The sequence below is a fragment of the Sinocyclocheilus rhinocerous genome, unplaced genomic scaffold, assembly GCF_001515625.1.
Source record: "Sinocyclocheilus rhinocerous isolate Xijiao unplaced genomic scaffold, SAMN03320098_v1.1 scaffold631, whole genome shotgun sequence".
NCBI lineage: Eukaryota > Metazoa > Chordata > Actinopteri > Cypriniformes > Cyprinidae > Sinocyclocheilus > Sinocyclocheilus rhinocerous.
In genome coordinates, this window is record NW_015656501.1 from 343,818 (window position 1) to 355,673 (window position 11,856).

The 11,856-nt window shown below is 34.3% G+C and overlaps 2 protein-coding genes across 4 annotated transcripts in view; one reads left to right on the forward strand and one right to left on the reverse strand.

Annotated features, from left to right (window-relative positions):
* LOC107720118 (synaptotagmin-like protein 5) overlaps positions 1-3,218 on the forward strand; it is a 27,741-nt gene extending 24,523 nt beyond the window's left edge. For both annotated transcript variants that reach the window (XM_016527728.1, XM_016527729.1), the window contains one exon: positions 1,113-3,218. In XM_016527728.1, coding sequence (XP_016383214.1) covers positions 1,113-1,255 — 143 coding nt within the window. In that variant the 3' untranslated portion in view covers positions 1,256-3,218. The remainder of the gene's footprint in view (positions 1-1,112) is intronic.
* Positions 3,219-4,037: 819 nt separating this feature from the next.
* The window catches only part of LOC107720153 (sushi repeat containing protein X-linked), a 13,583-nt gene continuing 5,764 nt past the window's right edge, over positions 4,038-11,856 (reverse strand). The window contains exons 2-10 of one of the 2 annotated variants that reach the window (XM_016527787.1): positions 9,924-9,971; positions 9,354-9,545; positions 7,367-7,543; positions 7,136-7,262; positions 6,807-6,928; positions 5,765-5,944; positions 5,307-5,440; positions 4,813-4,934; positions 4,038-4,648 (exon numbers count right to left, since the gene is read on the reverse strand). In XM_016527787.1, coding sequence (XP_016383273.1) covers positions 4,471-4,648; positions 4,813-4,934; positions 5,307-5,440; positions 5,765-5,944; positions 6,807-6,928; positions 7,136-7,262; positions 7,367-7,543; positions 9,354-9,545; positions 9,924-9,971 — 1,280 coding nt within the window. In that variant the 3' untranslated portion in view covers positions 4,038-4,470. The remainder of the gene's footprint in view (positions 4,649-4,812; positions 4,935-5,306; positions 5,441-5,764; positions 5,945-6,806; positions 6,929-7,135; positions 7,263-7,366; positions 7,544-9,353; positions 9,546-9,923; positions 9,972-11,856) is intronic. The other variant, XM_016527788.1, reaches the window with a different exon arrangement.

Below are 11,856 nucleotides of genomic sequence, written 5' to 3' on the forward strand. Positions count from 1 at the left end.
AGAATGATTTCTGAAGGATCATGTGACACTGAAGACTGGGGTAAATGCTGCTGAAATATTAGCTTTGCCATCACATGAATAAATTACATTTTAAAATATATTATATTTTAAATATATTTAAAATACATTTTAAACTATATTAAAATAGGCAACGTGCGGGTTTCTGGGGAGATCCTGCTCAACTTATTCATAAAATATTTCACAATAATTTGTTTTACTGTATTTTTAATCAAATAAATGCAGCCTTGGTGAGTATGAGAGACTTAAAGAAACATAACTGGTGTATTCATTCATTCATTCATTCATCAATCCATCTCTGCATGTAATTTCCTAAAATCTTTTAGGAAGCCATTAGTTGTAAAAGCAATTATGTTTATGCATATTTTGCTTTTGAAAAGATATTTTGTTTTGTAAAAATGTTTCAAAATAGCTTAATGACAGTCCATTGTCGCAATTTTCCTTTTAAATATTTCTCCATGATACACTAAATGGGCTCTTTGGTGTGAATTACAGCCAAACAGCCAAAAAAAAAAAAAAAACATTGTCACGCTAGCTAGCTAGGTAAAATAAGTATATTTAAAGCTGCAGTCCGTAAGTGTTGCCTCTTTGTCGCCATCTTTGTTTGAAAACCTGGAATTGCAGTTACTTGAGGAATTATCTAGCTTGCATGGGTTGTGAGTCGGCACGGCTCCAGCGCTGATGAATCTAATGTTCTGAAAGTATAGTGTGTGTGTAGATTTCAATTTCTGTACAGTCTAATATCGAATTGTCATACCATTCGAATTTCACATTAAGAAATTCTTTTAACCCAAAAAGCAAACTATGCTCCCTTCGAACTGGTTGTCTTAACAATATTATAAGCTAACTGTTGTGAATCGGGCTAAAGGAAGGCGATAGTTTTGAACACTGGCTGGTTATGTACTTGCTCAAATATTGATTTTGGATCATTTTTAAACAAAAAAAAGTTACAAATTTCAGCTTTAATTTCTTTAAACAAGATTTATTTTTATTTTTTTTCCACGAGTGTCTGACATTCAAGTAGCACAGCTAGATTTTCTTCTCGTTTTGATCTTGCATACAGAGCAGTTAACTGACCTGTTTGTGACCTGCAGGTCTGAGTTATGGGAAAGAAGTAGATTGGAACGATGCCTACGGGGAGGAGCAGCGACTATGGCAACGCATGATTGACAACCCTGAGGTCCCGCAAGAGTGCACACTGATGCTGCGATCCAGCATGGCCAAGAGGAAAACATAGAGAGAAAGAAAGAGAGTTTCCCTGGCAATACTCATCAAATCTGATAGACACTGTAAAGTGCTCTTTATGTTCTTTGGCAGTACTCTCACTAGATTCTCCCAGATTCTCATTCCAACATTCATATGCACTCTAAATTCTCAAAACACATGCATATATACACACATATGCACCTCTAAGGTTCTATTTACACCTTCTTGGCTGAGACAGATTGGCATTTACACCTGATGTTAACAGGTTTCTCAAATGTGTCTCTTGTGACCACGTGGGATCAGATTTCAAAGGGAAGAAACTCAGATTTTTATGACTACATACATCATTTATGTCAGTGCAGTACTGCATGTTGATAAAGCATAAAAAATTAAAAAAGAAAAAGGAAGAGAAAAAAATTGTACAAAGTCTCTTCCAGATATATTGAAATTTTAATCTAAGCACAAACCAATTTTCAAACTGCATTCATTATTTTTTTTAGTCGTGTGCCTGTATTAAGCACCCTTCAAAAGTGTGTGCTTCAAATGATGTTGATATCAGGCTTACTGAAGAAATTTTTTAATTGGACAGTTGATTTTAAAGCTACATGTATCTAGCAGAGTTTTACTTTTCTGCCGCAGTGGATGATGGGCAGGTGTACACTGTCCTTCACTGACCTGTCTTCATTTAGCACTGCCCGCTTGTGATTGAACAGCTGAGACGAATCTCAGACCAGGTGTAAATGGTGCGACACGCTACACTCCAACCCAGGTGTTGTTCTATTTTAAACCAAACGCTCATTAACTCTGAACAGCACATGAGGACTATTTCAAAAGAGCACAGTGAACATTATCAACAATCAAAGGTCACATTTGTCCTGAAAGAACAAAGCACAAAGCACTTCCTCCAAACACACACACACAAAATAAAAAAATTAATCCAATTTGCACGGATAGCACCTGCATGTAATGCTAGCACACATGAGAACAATGTACGGAATGTGATCAATCATTTCTATAAGCACATTTATATAGACATGCACAGATGTTATGATAATCATGTCAGATCTGTCACATACACGTACATTTGGCTAGAGAGAGAGAGAGTGATGCTGACTGTTAAATTTCATAGCTAGTTTTACCACAGTTTTAAATGTAAAAAAAACAATATCTAGGGCCAATGTAATTCATTATATTGAACTCGATTTACAGTTCCTCCAAGAAATTCCAATGTTTTTGGTAAAATGATTGTTGTAAACACAAATGTAGAGTAGATAAAGTAGGAAGATTAGATTTCTCCACCATTAAATGTTTCTACACCATGTTTCATAGTGACTAGTCACAATTCAGCATGCAAATATTACATTTACATAATTGCTATCAGGTAGATTTCCCCATTTGCCACTGATCTATCACACACATATCACCCCACTCTGAAGGAAAAAAATGACTATGTACTATAATATAATCGAAACCAAAAATTCAAAGAAAAACTAAGACTAAAATCATCTATAAAAACGTATGATTTGAGTTGAATTTATAGCATAAAAGTGGATAGAAATACAGAAAAGGATCACAAAACACACAGACACACACATACATACATATGCACACATATTGCATAAGCACAATGTTTAGAGCCCCTATATTGAGTTTTGAGCCGAGTTTAATAGATAATTCCCCAGTTGATGCTATTGAGCCATCATGTCACTGTGAGGTCTCCATGAATGTGTCCTTAATACCTATAATACTTTTGTTAGCATCAGTCAAGTGAATAGACCTTATAGACAACATACTGTATAGTAAAGTTAGATTTTGTGGCATGTATAAGGCTCAGTGTTTGACATCCAAGTGTTACCCGTGTCTAATATCGTCTGAAGCTGTTTGATTCACAGCATGTTCAGTGTATGTGTGCTGTTTCCACTCTCATCAGGAAGACAGTGTTTAGGACTGTTCTGTACTGTACTTTATCATCTTCAGAAAGAGAATAAACTATTATTAAACAACTGTTGCTCTTTCATTACTCTTTTTTTCCATGTCTTAATCATTATTTGCAGTTTTCTATATTTCTCTCTCTTTCTACATACACATGCAGACACACAAACACAGGTTTATATATGTGACCCTGGACCACAAAACCAGTCATAAGGGTCAATTTTTTAAAAATTGAGATTTGTACATCAACTGAAAGTTGAATAAATAAGCTTTCCATTGATGTATGGTTTGTTAGGAAAGGACAATATTTGGCCGAGATACAACTATTTGAAAATGTGGAATCTGAGGGTGCAAAAAAATCTAAATATTGAGAAAATAGCCTTTAAAGTTGTCCAAATGAAGTTCTTAGCAATGCATATTACTAATGCTAAAACATTTTTGATATATTTTCGGTAGGAAATTGACAAAATATCTTCATGGAACATCTTTACTTAATATCCTAATGATTTTTGGCATAAAAGAAAAATCGATAATTTTGACCCATACAATGTATTTTTGGCTATTGCTACAAATATACCCCAGCGACTTAAGACTGGTTTTGTGCTCCAGGGTCACATATATTATTTGAAAGAAGTCTTATGCTCATAATGGCTGCATTTATTTGATCAAAAATACAGTACAAATATTATTTCAATTTAAAATAACTTTTCTGTTTTAATCTATTTTAAAATGTAATTTATTTATTTGGTGGCAAAGGTGGCTGATCTTGTGTTTAACTTTTTTTTTTGAATCTCAAATTCTTGTGTTTCTTGTAAGAAATTGCAATAAAACACTATGCCAAAGTGCTTCCAATAATGTTAGCCTTCTCCCTTTTTCACCACTGTAACATTTAATACATTATTCCATATATAATACATTGAAAACATATTTATCATTCCTCTGTTGTACTCGATTCAATTTGAGCATATTTATTTGACAAACCAGAGAATTAAGATAAACATGACTGGCATTTTAAGAAAGCTGAGTCCCATGCTCTCAAATGTCAATCATCAAACAGGCCTTTATTGCAATAATATTGCTTTGATAGTATTTCTTTAAAAAAAGTAGACTGTCCACTCTGACATAAATAGAGACACCAGGCAAATAAAATAGAGTAGAGCATCATAAAAAAGACATACAACAGAGACTCATGTTTAGAGATAAAGATGATGTGATAAAGATGTAGCAGCTCTAACCAGACTCTCTCTCTTGTGTAGTTTGGTAACTTTATACCCAGTAGGATCAGATGTAAATGTGTGTACTGTATATATACATCTAGCAGCTCTGTCCAGCCTCTTTCTGTAGTGTGGCCTCTTCGGTGCGGAGCGGAAACGTGTCAATGGTGGTAAAGATCTCTGCTGCTGTGATGGGGAAAGTGTAGCGCTGCTTATCCACTCCCTGTTTGTCCAGCAGCACCATGTTAAATGAGTTCTGAGACAGCTGCAGCAGCAACCTGCCCCACACAAACAAAACACACACGTTTAGTTTAGATGTACATTGTGATGTATTTAATATTGGAATCAATTCACTAAAAGCTCCTCATACGTTCTTGAAATTATATACAAAACAGCATTTGAAGAAAATGAATCAAGTGATTGAAATACAGTAATGAAGTACCTGAGTTGTAGAGCTAGTCCTGGAGGGATGAGTCTGTGTCTGATGCGGCCGATCTGAGCTGGATAAACCCCCACCAACTCAATCACTGTCACATGTCTCAAGTCCAGACCACACTGGGCATGCTGAACCACACACACAATACAAATCATTCCAGTTTAGTTGCTTATGTATAATCTTACACAGTATTGTAAAATTCATCTCTCTCTCTCTCTCTCTTTATATGAGAGAGATTAATCTTACAATCATTTGTATATTAAAGTATAATCTATACCATCATTTGAACGTTAATATTATTTAAAAAATACGTTTCTATGTACATTTATAAATATCTATATCTATATCTCTCTCTCTCTCTATATATATATATATATATACACACATTACACACACACAAATTATTATTTTTTACAAAAAAAGTACAAGATCTTACACTGACTCTCAGCCCTTAGTGTGCAAGTCAATGTAGAATAAAAAGGCAGATATTGATCTTATACCTGTAAATTAGTCATTTGGAATCTGTAGTAGTGATTGGCAGCTGAGGGGGCGGAGATTATCAGAACGCGGCGTTTCTCATAGAACTGGTCCAGTAATGCAGCAGCAGACCGCACACCAACATTAATATTCATGGCTTTTAATAAAACAAATGATTATGATGTTATTCACCAGAGGGCAGGACAGGAAGAGCAAGATCATGAATTTTACATGATTTGTGAGGTTTAATCTCATAAGAATAAAATGAATAATTCTGTCATAAAAATTCTGCCATCGTTTATTCTAACAATCTGCCTTACAATATTAAATTTGAATATTTTACCTGAATAAGCAGCATCATTCAGGAATTCAGGAATGCAATGTAATCTTAAATATAATGATGTATAATGTATAATGCAAGGAATTTCTCTAGCTAAGCTGACTGTAAGTGTTTGTGAGGTGTTAATGTGTTTTTGCCTACGAGCACAGGAAGTCTCCAGGCCAGACCACTCCATGTTAAACTGGCAGACTCTGGCGGCGCTGCCCCTCAGCTCATAGCCACCCAGACAGCGGAATTCACACGTGGCCCCATAATTATCAGTCGCGCTGTCACATTTCATCCAGCCATTGTCAGGGACAGAGAGAGGAGTACAGCGACGCACTGCAACATGCACATAACACACACATCAATGCCAGCACATTATGCAATGCTCTGCAACTAAATAAACCAATGACATTTTTTCAGTAATGTGAGAGTAGTTTACCAGTTCTCAAAACAATTTAGCTTTTTCAGTAAAAAAAAAAAATATTTTTTTCCATTCAGTAGTCGCTTACATTATATCATCTGATAACTACACTATTGCTCAAAAGTTTGGGCTCCGCAAGATTTTTTTGAAAGAACTTTACATTTATTTAGCAAGGATGCATACACTTGACACAATAAAGTTACAGTAAATAAATTTATAACGTTACAAAAGATTTCCATTTATTCTTCTATTCTATTCTTCAAAGAATCCTGCAATTAATTTATCAGTTTCCACAAAAATATTAAACCACACAACTGTTTTCAACATTGATCAAAAGAAGAATTGTTTCTTGAGCAGCAAATAAGCGTATTAGAAAAAAAATCTGAAAAAACATGTGACACACAAGGCTGGGGTAATGACTGCTGAAAATTCAGCTCTGCCATCACAAGAATAAATTAAATTTTTAAATATATTATAATAGAAACAGTTATTTTAAAGTGTTATAATATTTCACAACATTACTGTTCAACTGTATCAAACCAAGTGAAAAAAAGTGAGCATAAGAGACTTATTTCAAAACCAAACTTTTGAGTGGTAGTGTATATATTTACATAGATGTTGCCAAATTGTAAAAAAAATTCTGAGGATTTGTAGCTAATATTTCTTAGATGCTCATAATTTAGCTAAGAATTTTTAAAGAATTGTTTGACTGTATTTTGATTACTTTAAACATGAGTAACTTGTAGCTTAGAAAGCTAAAGTTTCAAAAGAACTCACCTCTCACTCGGACATTGAACCTGCAGGTCGCCTTGTTCTCAGCACGGTCAAACACAGTGTATGATAATTTATGATTCCCTTCTGGGAAGTGCGAGCCTGACGGCTTTCCTTTCAGTATAACACTACAACACAAACAAACAGTCTCTTTCTCACAACAAGAATCTGGATTAGTTTTATTAGATTGATTAGATTTAAATCTGAATTCAGCTAGAAATTACTTGATTCTCAATTGTGGCATTGATCGGTCAAATATTTTTGCATAAAGACCTGAATTTGCCCGTTGCCATGGTTACTTTCATATATGGTGAGGATAAAACTGTTACACTGACTCTGTTAGGATGCCGTCTGCCGTGTCTTTGCCCTCTGGTGTGTCCCACGTCACTTTGGCGGTGAGTTTCCCTGGTTCAGCGGTCTTCTCCTTTATATTAGGACACGTAATAACTGGGGGATCCACATCTGAGACAGAAAACACCTTTACATGCCTCTCCACCTAAATACTACATTATGGATCCATATCTGTAAATAAATATTAATGAGTGCTCAATGACTATTTAACCCACCCACACACACACTGTTGCCACCGCTCCACGTTCTGCTGCTTTGGCAGGAGGCGCTGAGGTCTCCTCGAAGTGTGTATCCTGGTGAGCAGAAAAACTGGCAGCGGGAGTTGAAGTATGATCCGTCTGAACACTTATAACCTCTATTAGATGGCATGGCCAGTTTAGGACAGCGGACTTCTGTAAACATAATTCATGCCCTGGTGAAAATGGATTATCAATGGACAATCACTGCTGCCAATCCAAATAAATGAATGTGTCATATAGCTGCTGATTGACGTGGTTGGTAGTACTAGATTGTGTCTTGATATGCCTTCAGGTTTGTGAAGTGAAGTGAAGTGATGTGTGGCCAAGTATGGTGACCCATACTTGGAATTTGTGCTGCTCTGCATTTAACCCATCCAAGTGCACACACACAGCAGTGAGTAGGGTAAGTTTGAGGGTCCAAATGTGACGCTCAATAATCATTTGAGCAATTCATAAAGATGATTAAGAAATAAAAAATTAAAATCAACTGAGCAATCGGTAAATTATTTGATAAAAATTAATAAAGCTATCAAACCTTCAGCATGTGGCTGAACAAATTAATAAAATTTCAATTTGGTAATCAAAATAATCAGTTAATAAAGATATATGTGACCCCGGACCACAAAACCAGTCATAAGGGTAAATTTTTCGAAATTGAGATTTATACATCACCTGAAAGCTGAATAAATAAGATTTACATTGATGTATGGTTTGTTATGATAGGACAATATTGACCGAGATACAACTATTTGAAAATGTGGAATCTGAGGGAAATCAACTGAGCAATCGGTAAATTATTTGATAAAAATTAATAAAGCTATCAAAACTTCAGCATGTGGCTGAACAAATTAATAAAAATTTCAATTTGGTAATCAAAATAATCAGTTAATAAAAATATATGTGACCCCGGACCACAAAACCAGTCATAAGGGTCAATTTTTCGAAATTGAGATTTATACATCACCTGAAAGCTGAATAAATAAGATTTACATTGATGTATGGTTTGTTATGATAGGACAATATTGACCGAGATACAACTATTTGAAAATGTGGAATCTGAGGGTGCAAAAAGATCGAAACTAATGATTTTTGGCATAAAAGAAAAATCTATAATTTTGACCCATACAATGTTTTTTTGGCTATTGCTACAAATAAACCCCAGCGACTTAAGACTGGTTTTGTGGTCCAGGGTCACATATAATAAAGCAAATTGAAAACACAATTTTAGGTTTACCAATTACTAATATAGAAATCATCCTAAAAAAATACAGTACACTACTGTTCAAAAGTTCGGGGTCTTTTTAAGTATTTTAAATTTTTGAATGAAGTAATAATTTTATTTAAGAAGGATGCATTAATTGATCAAAAGTGAGAGTAAAGAAATTTCAAATAAATGCTGTTCATTTGAACTTTCTATTCATCAAAGAATCCTAACAAAAATGTAGCAGTTTCCACAAAAATATTACACAGCATTTGATAATAGTAAGAAATGTTTCTTGAACACCAAATCAGCATATTAGAATGATTTCTGAAGGATCATGTGTCACTGAAGAATGAAGAATAATGAGTGCTGAAAATTTGGTTTTTCCATCAAAAGAATAAATTACATTTTAAAATATACTCAAATAGAAAACTGTTATTTTAAATTGTAATAATATTTCACAATATTACTGTTTTTACAGTTTTTTTTTGGATCAAATAAATACAACCTTGGTGAGCATAAGAGACTTATTTTTAAAACATTCAAATATTTTGCCAACCCCAAATTTTTAAATGGTAGTGTAAATGGAAAAAAAACAGTAAAAAGTAAATAAAAATAACAAATAATTTGTGATTATGTAATGTTTGCAAAATGATTGCAATAAAATATAGAACTGATTATGCACTAATTCATCTTAATCATTGAAGTGAGTCATAAGCAATATGATTTTATAATTGAGTTGTGTGAATGTTGAAGTCAGACCTCTGCAAGCGTAGTTTCCTGACCACTGTTTGCTGGCCATACAGAGGATCTCACTGCTGCCGTGCATCTCGTAGCCCGTCTTACAGCGGATCTTGCACCGAGTTCCCAGAACATTCTTATTACGTTCTCCGCGTGGTGTCTGGCAGCTGACATGACCATGTTTGACTTTCACTGGGGCACACCATGGAACGCCTAGAAAGAGACATACGTTATCACACACGTACGCAAATACACTGAAGAAAGACACTGAGTCATACCAAAACACATATAAAACATGGCCTTATAAACCTACCTTGACAACTGCCATCATTCAGACATGCATGGAGAAATGTGAACAAAGATTAAGTAGCACAGCCACAGAAGAAGAGGAAGCAATCAGAGGCCTGAGGCCTAAGCAGGCAGTCAGAGATGTAGTGTCCTCTGTGTTGTGAATGTATGTGTTCTGACAGCAGTGCTCGTGTTATGATGTGGTAAGAGAGTTTTACTGAGAGAAGATGGGTTTAAGCTCTGTGTAATGGGTTTTAGGATCAGTATGTGCATTTATTTTAGTATGTCCTTGTGTGTGTTCACCTGTGTATCGCACATCTTCATCATCAGTGTATGGCCAGTATCCAGAGCCTGCAAAACAGTTTAGGACAGCAAAAGCAAGAAAGAGTTGGCATGACCGCAGAATTTCAGATTCAGCTCAACTAGAATCATTTGTATTCTGGACGACTATATTAGAACAAAGCAAACCACAGTTTGTTTTTTTTGTTGTAATATCTTGTTGTAATATTTTTAAGTTCAATTTGCTAACATATGTAAACCTCAGAATAAAAACGTGTAATTGTGTACACCACCGTTCAAAAGTTTGGGGTCAGTGAGATTTATTTAAATTATTTTTAAAGAAATTAACAGTTTTAGTCAGCAAGGATGCATTAAATTGAAAGTGGCAGTAGCAAATTTTATATTGATACAAAATGTTTCAGTTTCAAAATGCTGTTCTGTTGAACTTTCAATTCGTCAAATAATTTTAAGAAAAAGGAAAATTACATTTTCCACAAAAATATTAAGTTGTTTTCAACATTGATAATAACACGGAATGTTCCTTGAGCACCAAATCAGCATATTAGAACGATTTCTGAAGGATAATGTAACATGAAAGACTGGAGCAATGGCTGCTGAAAATTCAACTTTGTTTTTTCTGTTTTACTGTATGCAGTGTATGCATTTAATGTATACCAAACCCCACCCCCCCCCATACACACACTTTTTTAAAAAAATTTATTTATCATTTTGTAACTTCATATCCAGTGTTGGGGAAAGTTACTTTTAAAAGTAATGCATTACAATATTGCGTTACTCCATAAAAAAGTAACTAATTACGTTACTTAGTTACTTTTTATGGAAAGTAATGCGTTACATTACTTTTGCGTTACTTTTTAAATCTGGACAGGGCTTGCTTGTTTGTTTTTAAAATAAAAAAGTTCTATTTTTGGCAAATACTGTATAAAAGCCTTTTCACACCAAAAGAGAAATGAATAAGCCTCAGGCTGAAGGAAATGTAAATTTAAATCTGTGTTTTTTTTTTCTTTTTTGTGAGTGAGATGAATTAATCCATATTCATATTTATTTTAGACCTACTGTAACATCTTATGATTTCTCTCAACATGGGGACAGGAGAGCTGTCAATCAATAAATTGGGGGAAAAAAGAAACTTGCGTTACTTATTTGAAAAAGTAACAGATATTCTCTTGTAAATTAAAAAGAAATGCGTTACTTTACTAGTTACTTGAAAAAAGTAATCTGATTACGTAACTCGCGTTACTTGTAATGTGTTACCCCAAACACTGTTTATATCTCACTTCCCTTCTTAAACTTTATCTTTAGCAGTGTGACATTTTTAAACTTTATAAATGTAACTGTATTTCATTTTCCAAACTTTCTTGCAATTATATTTGTATTGTTTTTATTTTTTTATACTCTGAGGCTTACATAGCTAACATCTGAAATCTGGGTTTGTTGCATTTATGGAGATGGCATGAAATGCAACAATGACCCCTGCAGGTAATGACGTGAATTACAGTGATTAAAGTGTAGGCCAGTGTTTCCCAACCTTTTTTTAGTCGCGGCACCCTTTGGAAATTGTAACTGTATTTCATTTTCCAAACTTTCTTGCAATTATATTTGTATTGTTTTTATTTTTTTATACTCTGAGGCTTACATAGCTAACATCTGAAATCTGGGTTTGTTGCATTTATGGAGATGGCATGAAATGCAACAATGACCCCTGCAGGTAATGACGTGAATTAAAGTGATTAAAGTGTAGGCCAGTGTTTCCCAACCTTTTTTTTAGCCGCAGCACCCTTTGGAAATTTTAACAAACTTGTGGCAACCTACAAAATTAATTTTGTCACAATATTTGAATTTCTAACTTCGATATGATCATTTGAAAAGTATAGATATTCGGTACAACAGGGAAGAACTGCAGAATATAATGTCATACAGATATTTTTAATATTAT